This window comes from Fistularia commersonii, chromosome 1 (assembly GCF_037954325.1).
Source record: "Fistularia commersonii isolate RoL2024-O1a breed Wild chromosome 1, RoL_Fcom_v1.0, whole genome shotgun sequence".
In the NCBI taxonomy this organism is placed as follows: Eukaryota; Metazoa; Chordata; class Actinopteri; order Syngnathiformes; family Fistulariidae; genus Fistularia; species Fistularia commersonii.
In genome coordinates, this window is record NC_141284.1 from 16,301,348 (window position 1) to 16,315,242 (window position 13,895).

At 39.7% G+C, this 13,895-nt stretch overlaps 1 protein-coding gene across 1 annotated transcript in view; it reads left to right on the forward strand.

The window, feature by feature from the left end:
- Positions 1-13,895, forward strand: part of brf1a (BRF1 general transcription factor IIIB subunit a) — a 70,266-nt gene that overhangs the window by 2,236 nt on the left and 54,135 nt on the right. Inside the window, exons 3-5 of the mRNA XM_086151636.1 lie at positions 1,532-1,612; positions 10,495-10,668; positions 12,097-12,128. Coding sequence (XP_086007762.1) covers positions 1,532-1,612; positions 10,495-10,668; positions 12,097-12,128 — 287 coding nt within the window. The remainder of the gene's footprint in view (positions 1-1,531; positions 1,613-10,494; positions 10,669-12,096; positions 12,129-13,895) is intronic.

Below are 13,895 nucleotides of genomic sequence, written 5' to 3' on the forward strand. Positions count from 1 at the left end.
TCTATCTTCCTCCCCCCAAAATAAAAATGATCCAGTCTGTGATTCCTCAGTGGCTAAGGGTCAGGATTGGGATTTGTGCAGGTTAATGCAGCTGCAAAGCAGTTAGTGTGCTTGGCTAGCAGTGTGTTTATATTGCTAGCAGCTCTGGTGCTGGCGAGATAAGACAGGGAACAGGGATGAAGATATCTTGCTTTGGGCTGGATCATGTAAACAGGTTGGCAAGTGAGATCTCTAAATGAAAGAAACAATTTGTCAAACCAGCAACAGCTATTTTCTAAATTAGCAGAGAGTTGTCAAAAACTAAGGACACAGAAGGTTGCAGCTACAGGTCTGTTGAAAAATTATGCCAGCAGCTATGATGCTTTGATGTGATGGAGAACCAGCAGGTGGTTGGCCAATCCAGATTCTGGGCTGCATTATTAAAAAGGTCATCAAGGGGCTGCCCCATGTTGAAAGGGATAGAAGGGATCCCACGACACCGAAAGGGGTGAATGTAAACCTGCCCAGTCTGTTGCCACTGTGACTCCGCCTGAATGCCAGGACAGATGATGAAGAGCCCCAAGGTTGTTCAGACCTTCGTGTCCAAATAATGAGGTCACCGCCACGGCAATGTGGCGAGGTCATTGGAGTTTTCTGTCGTGAAAGTCACTGCTTTTCAGAGGCAGCTTATCAGTCACGTTTTGCCTCTTTCACGTGACTGTAAGCCTGCTGGGGGCACATCCTACTGAGTCAGCAAGAGACACACTATGTGTGGCTTGTAGTTAGTCTACTCATGTAGAGCGTCCACTAGAGGGAGCCGTTGTCCCAGGTTTCTTTCCTCTACCTTGTTCGTGCTGGGCGTTTCATAGATTCACAGATCAAATATGTGGAGTCAACTAATCAGCTGATTTTTTTTTAAAATTTATTTATTTTTTAACAAAATCTTTTGTTTGTAAAACCACTTAATTATGTTTGCAGAAAAGGAAAGTAATTTTCCAATGAATAAATCCTCAAAGTAAAAACAGTATAAAATTCCATATATAAAGTTATAAGGAAAAATGACCCTAATAATGAATATTTGTGTATCATCTTTTCTTAATTTGACAAATTCCTTCTCAAAAATAAATGAAAAATCCCTTGTTGTGTCTCTTCTGTTTTATATTCTGATAAAATGTAATGAATTGGAGTTTTTTGATCATCAGCTGTTGGAAAATGAATTAAACGTAGGGTTGACGACTGTTTAGTTTCTTGATATTTGACAAATGAAAAAATTGATTTGCCATAAAATCCAGGCTAACAGATAAGTATTTCTGTGGCCAAACTGAGGTTGTTTAGTTCTATCTTATTTCATTTCTCAGCAGGTGCAGTAATATAATAATGGAACAAGAATTAACTGCAGATTTTTGTATCTTGAACCACAAATCAACTGAAAGAAAGAAAAAAATATTTTCTGAGCCTGAACTTCAATATAAATTTATTTTAGGTTTCTGACAAAGTAAACCTCGTTCTTTAGCTAAATTAACACCTGGGTGTTTGTTTTACTGATTCTTAGCCGGAGCCAAACACCCATCCTTTGGAGATGGACATTTCACGGGGATGGGGACGGAGTCACGAGCGCAGACACTGTCGAAAGGTGAGTGAGCTTAAGGGGGCGTCACTTATCTTGAGTAAAAACTTGGTTTTGATTTTCAGCCTCTGTTTGTCTGTGTGGAGGGGATTTGTCTTTGACTGAGACTTGTGGATGTTTTATCTGTAATTATAATTTATAATATTATATCATATATAATTGTAATAATAAGTATAATTTAGAATTGAAGAAAATTCCCCCAAATCATGGAAAACCTTGAAAATCCTGGGGAAAAGGGTGGTTTAAGAACTGATGGAGCAGTGGAGTAGACAAAAAAAATCTGCCAAATGTTTTCTATATTGACAGAAAGAAATTCATCAGTAGTTTGTAAAACCGTGAAAGTAAGAGGAAAAATAAGTTGCATCGATTTTCAGGAATCAGCTGCCATCAGATCTCAGATTGGAAAGAAACAAAATATTTCAAGACAATCAGTGAAGATTACGATGTGGAATGTCAGGAATGAGCCCAGTCCTGCTGCTCTGGGCAGCATGGTGTCCTTCTGCAACATAAGGACAGAAGACACTGTGTAGAGGCAGCGTGCCAGAGTGAGTGCCACATGATATATGATGGTTGTCATGATGAAAGATGTTAAAACATTGTAAGAATGATAATACCATTACAAAATTGCACTACAAGATGTGCTACTCAATATTGTCATAAATCATTCAATAATGAAAGAAATACTCCAACTATGAATACAAAAACAATTTCAACAACATAATATAAAAGTAATCATGAAAAATGATATGCAGAATTCTCCCACCACCAAAAAAATACAGTGTAATGCTGAACTACCAATTGTAACTAGTAATTCCGCTGACAATTTATTATTGTGCCTATTAAAAGTAAGAGGAGTGATAAGGGAACAATGTGCTGCAGAGTCATCAAGAGGGCAGGAGGAGGAGCAGAGGAGGAGGAAGAAGAATCCTAATTACAGCTGCTGTCCTACTTAATGTCTGCAGTACAAGTTTGTTAGTTTGTTAGCAATTAATTGTTTCGCTGTCGCTGCACTTTTTTTCACAGTTGACTCTATTTTTGTCTTATTTCTCCTCCGGTCTCTTCGCCGGGTCTCTTTCCTGATGGTTTCTGGCTTTTCACTGCAAGAGAAAGTCTGAGAATGTCCTGTAGGGTTTTATCTGCTTTGAGTACGTGCTATGTTAATTTTCCCATGAGCCCCATACTGAGGCTTGTGAACTAGCACTGGTCTTGAGTTTTAACAATTTAACAAGGCTTTTATTTTGAAGTGGAATGCTTGTTTGATGCCTTTTTAGTGATGGATGGGGTTTTTCTGCCATCTGTCACTGTTGAGCCTACTACATGCTTAAAATAATTACAAAAAATTACATTTGGATGTTGATTCATCTCCAAATTTGCCAGAAAGGACCTAAAACCAAGTGCAAAATAAGGGAAACCGTACCAGTTACTACTGTGAAACACTACACTGTCAGATCACAGGCTAATTTACCAGCAGTCATCCTGTGCTCCCGTATTAAACCACTGGATATGTTAGTACATTCAAAGTCATTGAATCCAGTGCAGTGTGTGTGTGTGTCCTCCTGAAGTGATTGGGATGTCTGGGAATGTGAGGCGCTCTGAGGTGGAGGTTGTTGTCTCATCATTTAACCCAGTTTCAGATGTGGAAACAGCAGAAAACACACCTGGTTTTATGTCAGTGGAAACTCACTGAATGAACACGCAGCCAGTACTGAGATTCATGCAGACACAGCTCTTGGATCACTTCCTGTTTGGACCATGATCTTACATCTAAATACAGGGTTCTACATGACACAATGCAAAGACACACACGTTGGACCTGAACTTGAGCACCAGAACTTCACAGTAGCATGAGACTTAGCCATTTATTTATTTTCCTTCAGCCCTTTATCTTTCATTCATTGTTTTGAGGGAAGAGCTTTCAAAAAGAAGCATACAAAAAGCATATAAAAAGAAGCTCTTTGTATGTACTTGATTTTAACGTGTACATCTGTCCCACATGGTCCAAATGTGGCCAACTGACATACTTTTTGTATTCCTCTCAGTTAATTATTTCTGGTTACCAGATACCAATCATTCACTGAACACTGTTCGAAATACTTCTTGATTGAGTAAAACTGGCAAAAAAAATAATCATGTTGTCTTACAATATTAAGTTAATAAGTTACTAAATTGTATTAGACTGCTTTAGAGTCATGTTAATCCAACACTTTATTTGTTGTTTTAAAACCTATTTGTTGTTTAAAGTCAAACCAATTTTTAGTTGTTATTAAACAAAGAAAATTATTTCAGGTTGATCCTGGTTATATGCTATATAAGTCTAAAATAGAATCCCTCTTTATTGTCATTATACTGATTGTACAATGTGATTGGTGAGCTTCTCTTTTTCGGTGCAAACAATGAACTATACTGATATATGCAAGATGAAATCATACGAGACAGTACAATTTAGAATTCATTTTTTAGTGTTAGTAAATATGTTCAATCAATGTCTAACAAAGGGAGACAGACATCAGTGTAAAGTGTGTACACACACACACACATATATGTGTGTGTGTATATATATATATATATATATATATATGTGCACACACATATATATATATATATATATATATACACACACAGTGTGTGTGTGTATATGTATATATATATGTGTGTGTACATATATATGTATGTATGTGTATATATACGTGTGTGTATTTTTACTATAGTACTTGTGAAACTTTTAAATACACAATTACTTTACACAAAAGTAATAGGTACTGTTTTCCCAACATCCACAACATTGGATTCTTTTACACAAAGACAATTTGGCTGTTCTCACAGTGCGCAATGTAATAATTTTTTTATATATAGATATACCAAAACATCAGAATATTAAGTGGGCTCGAGGCAAGCTACTGGTTTATAAATTTGACTCTAAAGGTCAACTGTGCGTACACAAGTTACTTTCTATTTTCAAAGTAGATACAGGGGGGGGAAGAACAACATAGAACATCATAGCAAGAAAGTGCTAGTTGGATTCCCACAGGGGCCTTTCTTTGTGGTGTTTTCATGTTCCTCCCTTGTCTGTGTGTGAGTGAGTTATTAGTTGTTTGTCTCTATATTTTGACTAGCGACCGGGCAGCTGTAATGGGCTCCGGCATCCTCACAACCCTTAATACAGAATACGCGTCTGACAAAGGTTGGATGGAATTCCAGTCCCCACCACAAGGAATTAACCAGCAACTAAGTAACATTTTATGTAATTTAAAAGGGTATGAAACACATAATTCTGATAATTTCGATTGTTTATCAAGTAATTAATACATGTTCTCTTTCTTAATCAACTCTTAAGCCATTGTGATCAACTAGAAGAAGCGGCACTGATTCTTTTACTTTTGGCCTTTCCCCTCAGGGGTCACCACAGCAAATCAACCTCCTCCATCTAACCCTATTTTCTGTTATATTCTTCTCTCACACAAATTAACTTCATGTCCTCTTTCCCTACATCCATAAATTTTCTCTTGGGTCTTCTTCTGGACCTCTTGCCTTGCAGGGCCAACCCCAGCATCATTCTGCCAATATCCCTCCTCTGTATATGACTGAACTGTTTCAGTCTCGCTTCTCAGACCATATTTCCAAAGTCTCTAACATGTGCTGTCCTTCTGATAGACTCATACTTGATCCTACCCGTCTTTGTCACTCCCAAAGACAATGTCAAAATCTACATTCCTGGTAATCCAGCTCTGATTCTTGTCTTCTCTTCAATGCCACTGTCTCCAAACCATACTGCGTCACTGGTCTCACAACCGTCAAACAACCTTTCCTTTCATTCTGGCTGGTATTCTTCTATTGCAGAGTGCCCTCTTCCACCTTCTTTATCTCTACTTCCTGTAGCCCCAGGAAGTTTGGTCCATCTTTGGTCCATCTCATTGCCATAAACCTATTCTCTCTCGCTGCAGCTAACCTTCATTCCTCTCTTTTCCAGAGCATACCTACACCTCTCTAGATTTTCCACCACCTGTTCTCTGCCCTCACAACAGATTGCAATGCCATCTAAAATCATCATGGTCCACAGAGATTCCTGTCTAACCTCATCTGTCAGCTTGTCCATCACCACTGCAAGAGAGAAGGGGCTCATAGCTGATCCCTTATGTATTCCCAACTCCAGCTTGAACTTCTTTGTCTCACCTATAGCTCACCTCACCTCACTGTTTTGCATCTCACATACATGTCCTGCGCCGCTGTAACATACTTCTCTGCAACTCTGGACTTCCTCATACAATACACAGTTCCTCTCTCAGCACCCTGTCATATCCTATGCAGCTCCCTCTGACCTTCTGTACTTCTCTACAAGTATTCTGAAAGCAAATATTGCATCTGTAGTACTCTTTCTAGGCTAGTACTCTAGCCTAGAAGTACTCTTTCTAGGCATGAAACCATACAGCTCACAAATGCTGACTTCTGCTCTGTGTATTTTCCACTACTCTTTCCCAGAACTTCATTGTCTGGCTCATCAACTTTATCACTCTATAGTTACCGCAATTCTGCACATCCCCCTTATTCTTAAAAATGGGCACCATCACACTTCTCCATTCCTCAAGCATCTTCTCTCCCTCTAAAATCCTGTTGATTTATCTAGGCATGAACTCTACCGCTGCCTCTCCGAGACACTTCCCTACCTCCACAGGTATATCATCAAGACCAACTGCCTTTCCAGTCTTCATCCTCTTCAATTCCTTCATAACTTCTCTTTTTCTAATTTCTGCTCCCTTTTTTGGTATACAATAGTCACCTGTTTTATCCTTACCTCTCTTTCATTGTTCTCATTCATCAGCTCTTCAAAGTACTCTTTCCATCTTCCCATCACTCTTCTAGCATCTGACAATACATTTCCGTCTCAAGACTACATCTTATATAATGTAATCTGAAGGAGATCATTGACTGTAAAGTAGGGGTAGATGAGAGTGTAGCCAGGCAACATAGGATGGTGGTTTGTAGGAAGGCTCTGGTGTTAAGAAAGATAAAGAGGAAAAAGGTACAGCAGAGGACAAAGTGGTGGAAGCAAAAAAGGGAGGAGTGTTGTGTGATTTCAGAAAAGAGTTGAGAAGGGCTGTGGGTGATCAGGGAGATCTTCCAGATTACTGGACAAGTACAGCTAATGTGATCAAGGCATTGCTTCTCAAATAGTGGGGTGCGCCCCCCCTCCCCCCAGGGGGGGCGATACGGGGGGGGGGGGCATGTGACCCCAGGGAACATGCTTATGGTGTAGTATTGACTCTACAGTGTAGATTTTATTTTTTTTGCATGAAGCATGCACACACAGCACAGAGCAGGAAAAAGTGCAGTGAACAAACCCTCAAGGGACACCATGGAAAATATTCAAAAGGGATGATGAGAAAGGCAGTGAGAGAGGGAGATAATGAGACAAACGAAAGTCACCCGAAAGCTAAGACAAAGAAATATGACGATGCGTATGTAGTGCTTAACTTCACTGTGACTACGGTGGGAGACGAGGAAAGCAGAAGTCAGCATTTGTGTGCAGCAGTATGATTTCATGCCTTGACAGAGTCTTACAGATGCAATGTTTGCTTTAAGAATGGTAGAGAAGGTCAGAGGGAGCTGCATTGTGCCTTTGTAGACCGAGAACAAGCATTATGGGTGCCAAGAGAGGTGCTGAGGAAGTCTGGAGTTGCAGAGAAGTATGTTAGACTGGCGCAGGGCAGGATATGTATGTGAGCTGTGAGACAGTGGTGAGGGGGCTTCATCAGGGATCAGCTCTGACCCCCTTCTTGTTTGTAGTGGTGATGGATAGGCTGACAGGTGAGGTTAGACAGGAATCTCCGTGGTCCTTGATTTTTTAGATGACACTGTGATCTGTAGTGAGAGCACAGGTTGAGGGAACAGATTGAGGAAAATCTTGAGAGGTGGAGTTAGCTCTGGAAAGGAGAGGATTGAAGGTTAGTCGCAGCAAGACCGAATAGATGTGTGAGAATGAGACGAACCTGGGTGGAACAATGAGGCTATAGGGAGTGGAGATCAAGAAGTTGGAGGATTTCAAGTACTTAGGGTCAACAGTCCAGAGCAGTGAAGAGTGTGGAAAAGAGGTAGTAAAAGGGTTCAAGCAGTCAGGAATGGGTTGAGAAAAGTGTCAGGGGTAGTATGTGATAGAAGTCTCAGTTAGAATGAAAGGAAACAAAACTAGCAATGCTGTATGGTCTAGAAACTGCGACAATGGCGAAAATACAGGAGGCAGACCTGGAGGTTGCAGAGATGAAGATGCTACTTTTCTCTTTGGAAGTGACCAGGATGGCTGGGATCAGGAATGAGTCCATCCAAAGAACAGCACATGCTGGATATTTTTAGCGAGAAGGTCAGAGAAGCCAGACTGAGATGGTTGGGTCATGTACAGAGGAAGGAAGTGAATATATTTTGATAGACTGATCATGTAATTAGAGCTTCCAGGCAGTAGGTCGAGAGGAAGACCAAAGAGAAGATGTATGGATGTAGTGAGAGAAGAGGATACAGAGAATAGAGTTAGATGGAGAAGGTTGATTCACTGTAGAGACCCCAGAAGGGAAAAGCGGAAAGGAAATGAAGATGAATTATTAACCTCAGACGGTTTTCTCTGAGTAAGGATGCCAAACAATAGGCTCTAGTTTTTCTTCAGGTTTGCATTTTTGTGTGCAAAATAACCCCTTTATGTTGCTAAATCACTGGTGACACAAAGGTGACAACTAAATATTCAACTCATGTAGAGTGGATTTTGCCTTGGCGGGTCATCAGTTAATTCATATCTTTAAAGGTCCATAGACAGTGCAGATATGTACATGGAAATAGAGCAGTATGTCCAGGATGTGGATGCTTTAATTTGTAATGATGCAAAAGCTTGGACCTACTTGACACAGTTTCTGTGCACCTCTTACAAATCCACATTTACACCACCAAACTTTTAACATAGATCTCCTATGATACCAGCTACAATATCATTAGTGAGAACCCATGATGAAAATTGCTTTCATTTCAGATGGAACAGCCTTATGTACCAAGTTGTCATTTTGTCTTATGTTGTTGAAAATGACTATTGACAAATGACAAAACAGTCACTGCATATCAATGAATACATCATGTAAAAAAAGGTTAATGAAGAGCATAAGAAAATTTGACAGACCTTAGCCTTTCAGTATATCCTGTGCAAACAGGATGATAGACCTATGAGAGAGGGAAAAAAAAATCAAGCTCATTAGACTGAACGTTGTGGATTACTTCAATTGATAACTTCTTTTCTCTCACGGCCGCTCCCTTCGGGGGTCACCATAGTGAATCTGCTTCCTCCATCTAACCGCTCTCCCTCTTGTCTTTGTCTTTTCTTCAATGCCACTGTCTCCAAACTATACAGCATCGCTGGTCTCATCACTGTCTCTTACACCTTTGTTTTTATTCTGGCTGATACTCTTATCACACATTACCTCTGACACTTGCTGGGGCCACTGGAGCAACGATTTAGTTAAATAGCAAGTATTCCCACTGCTGTTAGCTGGTTAACTGAAAAACTTATAATTAAATATGGATATGAATGACTAAGATGACATACACTGCTGTCCCATTCTGTCGGAAAAATTATGAATCACATGAATCGTTGTCTACTTGTACATAAGTCATTAATTTATTCTCTGCGTAGGGTCACTACCTGTAGAGTCATCACACACCTTGGTATACCTTAGTTTAGGTATGCGTGTAAAATAACCAGTTAGTTTTCAATTGACTTGGCGAACTTGCATTCGCTCCACCTCCTGCTCTGTATGCCAAAAAACAAACTGTTTTTACATTGTCATTTCAGTCAATTTCTGTTAATACAAAATAAACCGGTATATTAGGCATTTCTTAAAAACGTCCAAATTATGGTCACAATGGGAATATGATTTAAATTTGTTGTTGCTATTAATTTCCTTTTTTTAATTCAAAGACTCCTTTTCCATTTTTTCCAGTTCAGGATGTTTTTAATATTTGAGGTGTGTGTGCGTGCGTGCGTAAATGACAACATCAGGAGCATTCACGTGGCTGTGTGCAAATGCAGTTACATGGGCATGTTTGCACACGTGTTTGTGTTAATGAAAGGCCTGGTGCACATGTAAGCCTCCAGAGGTATGTGTTGGCACACACACCCCCACAGCAGTGCCATTATGTAATGACAGGTGTGTGGGTTCTCTGCATGGAATAGTCATTTCAGGTGGTCATTGTCTGTACAGGTCCTTTGATCGTGGTAGTGACCTCAGAGGAAGCTATCATTGCTGTCTGACCAATCACAAGATGTGAACATCCCCTGAGTCATAGTCGCATAAAAAACTGTTCTTTTATCGAGTAACTTATTACATTTTTTTCCCCCTGAAACAAAAGTACATCCCTTAGAATATAGGCAAAAATGATGTTTTGAGTTTTTCTAGATATCAGCACAAGTAGCCATATACAAAATGGTGACTTTTCTGTTGTTTCCATTTTTTAATCATACGAAAATTAGCCAATTATTCAGATTAAGTATGACAACGGAAAAATGTTTGGCGACATTGAGCATTACAACGATTATCACCTTAATAAACTAGAATTCATCCAGATAATTCTGAAAAAAAACGGGAACTTTGAAAAGGAACCTTAAATTTTCGTGCAGATTTGCTTGAATTTCCCTTAATTTTACAAGCAATTACCGTGACAATTAACTTGACTTGTCATAAAATGAACAAGAAATCAGCTCAAAAGAATTACCTTGAAAATATTCAGTGTGGGTCACCTGGGTCACCTGAGGGCCAGGTGAGTCGGCGCTTTGAATTCTGCCTGCATTTTGTCGGGCAGTCGATAGCTGGGTGCTCTGATATTTATATTTGTGTTGAGAATGTGGTTTCTGTCTCAAACAGCAAAACAGAGCATCAACACTTTGGGTCACCAGCTGCAGATGAACCGGCACTGCCTTGACACCGCCTTCAACTTCTACAAGATGGCACTGACAAAGCACCTGACCCGTGGACGCAAGGTCTTACATGTCATCGCAGCCTGTCTCTACCTTGTGTGCCGCACCGAAGGAACACCACGTATCCTTCAGCCTTGAACTGTAATGTCAGTGAACTGTGGTTTCCGGAACACAGGAGGGCGCTCCAGGTTTGACCACAACAGTAATTTGTCAGCAAAAACATGGAAAGGTGAATGCAATGTTTCCTGTTTTCCAATGTTTCCTGCTACCTGAGCACACATTAGAATCAAATGACAGTCAGTGAGGAATTCATTTGGAAACAAATCACTTTACAGTTTACAGGATATAAACTGGACAATGAAAGAAGAGGAAAATTGATGGTCGTCTTTACTGGAAAATTTGAAAAGAATTATCGTCAAAATATTGCCAATTAATCTAGTTAATTAAAGAAAAGTTACAGGAATATACCCCTATAATAGAATAAATACCTGTTGTTGGATTTAGCACAAAAGACGACTTTTTTGGGGTGGGGTGTATAGTCGAGAGACAGGTAGCTGAGACTCCGTTCTCTGAGTGGGTACGCTTTAGCGGTTCTTGCTGTCCTATCTACACCATTGTATGATGTTAAAATCAGTGATCACACTGCCAAGCGAAGCTCCTGAAGGCTTGGAATCGCCCCCACCCCCATTTCATCATAGCTGATTGTATTTGTGAGGCTGTAGCTTCAGAGACACTGTGGCCAGGGAGAATTAAGGGGTCAGGTTTCTGATGAAATGCGATGATGTCACAGTTTTAAAACAAATACAATTTAATTGTAGACAATATATATGTAATTTTGCTTAGTATCTGAAAATTAGTAGAGCTCCCTGTGAATTAGTGAGAAGATTTTTTTTCCTGATCATACGTTTTAAAAAAAATTTTACAAATTGACTTCAAAAAAGCCTGGAATTAAAAACATTTAAAGAATGGACATTACAGATGGTCCTCATTTAATGACATACACAGTAAACAATGACTTTGGGCTTTGTAGAATGTGCTAGCAGCCAAGTTGTGAGTGAGTATGTATTGTACTCACTTACCCGCGTTTATAATTGGCCTATATTCATGCAAATACAAACATTAATAGAAAAAAAAGTAAAATATCACAGTTCAAATGGCCGGCGTGTACGTAAATACTCTACGGTAGTACGGTAGAAACGGTGTTTCGCTTAACAACAAACTCGCTAAACAACAGACCCCTTGGAACGTAACCCCATCATTAAGTGAGGACCACCTGTAATGACCAAGAATTCAGAGAAAACCAAATGTGAATTATTTGATAAAAATGAACTTGAATGAATGATTATACCTGCTTGAGGACGGAGAAAATACTAGAATGATTTTCTACTAGGTGTTTTGTGCTGTGATTTGTTTCACGTTTGATGAAAGAATTCATTGTTTTCATTCTTTTACATGATTTGAGAGTGATTTGTAAAACTGGGCTGGTGTGTGGCTTTTGGAGTTGTTTGACCTCATTGATGTTGGCTCTCCTTGAATAGTATGGTGTCAGACATGCTGCTGGACCTCAGTGACCTGCTGCAGGTACGTCCCTCTGCCCTCTCACTCTGTCAGTATGCCTGGATCCTGGTTGTCACGGTCGCTGGAAAAGAAAAGAAAAACCAAACAATTAAACCTCTGTCATAAAAAAATTCTATGAATACGGAGGACAATTAAAAAATAGTTTAATATATATATATCTTTTTTAGAAAATATTTGTCCATCTCATTCCCTTGAGTGTTTACAACTTCCAGAGTTAGTGGGGCTCACCAGCAGGAAGGAACCTGATAAATTTGACAAATGATTTTCCAAATAAGAAAATAAAATAGATTCAAGATACAAAGTGTCAGCTGTCATATGTAAAGTCTGGAAATGTGTTTCCCGAAACAATGACATTCTTACTTTGCCATCTACAGTGAATCCAGATAAGTGTGACGAATAATAATAAACATACTGTAGTAACCTGATGTAATGGTGCAGGGAGCTGTGAACCTACACAGAAATGTAAACAGTATTGTGAAAGGTAAAGTTGAGTGTGAAACACAGAAAGTGCAGCTGCATTGTGTGTGTGTGAGACTCACCTCTGTGCTGTTGTTAGGGGTCTCGAAGCAGTATGGAGAGGATGTTGAGCTACTGATGCTAGTGTGGGACTTGTAGTCCATGATGTGTTGTATACCAAGTAAGCTGACAAATACACACTAAAGGAGTATGAAATGATAAATGGTGAAATAGCAAAGAGAAGTTATTAAAGCTATTAAATCTAAAATTAACACTTAACTTTGTTCATATTCAATAACCTGAAAATTCTGTGAGGAATCATTTGAAACATTGCCTGAAGTTTTTTTTTTTTCCATATCACTTGAATTGGAGATCTGGAGACACCAAGTAGATTCATTTGTTTTATGTAAATAAATGCTCCTTCCCAGGGAAAGTTTCTGTCATGGATTTTGACTTTGAATATGATAAATGCTAATCCCAGGTGAAATTTGAACACCCTTAAAAATTTTTCCCACTCTAAGAAGTTCCAAATCTGCCTTAAAGTGCTCCATAAAGCAGCTCCTTACATTGATTAACCTCCACGAATCCCATTATGCACTGCAGCCATCCGCCCTTCAGCGGTGTCATTAAACCTGACTTGATCCAGAATTAATCACCTTGAAATCTAGCAATAAAATGTCTAAAAATCCAGAAACTTGTCAAAAGGCCAGAAAAGAACTACACACCTGCAGAAAGTTTCAGACAAATGTCAAATTGCCCTTGTATTGTCTAAAAGGTTTAGCTATAAATCTCCCTGTAAAATCAGCCTGAAATGCCACTACATTTGCCTGAAACTGCAGAGAAATTCAGACAGGAAATGACAAAATAAGGCCTGAAGTCTACAAAAATTGATAAAATTCATCAGTATTCACAAGGAAACAACGCAGAAAACTTATTCAAATGTTTAGTTCCACCTGTGGTGTGCTTCATTTAACAGGGTGTGTATGTGTGTGTGTGTGTGTGTGTGTGTGTGTGTGTGTGTGTGTGTGTGTGTGTGTGTGTGTGTGTGTGTGTGTGTGTGTGTGTGTGTAAATTTAGCCTACCCCCCCCCCCCCCCCCCCATTTGTCTATGTGGTTAATGTACCAGAATGAGTACTGGGTGTGGTAATAGGGGTGCTGGGGAGGCTGGTGGGACTTTTTTAAGAGTCACAGCTGGTCGCGTGGGGGGTATTTTTATGTCCCCAGCTGTCTCCAAGCAGCCCCACCCCTTATATATACACACCCCCACACATATACCACTCATACCCCACCCAGGCATGTGTGTGAAGGGGTGGC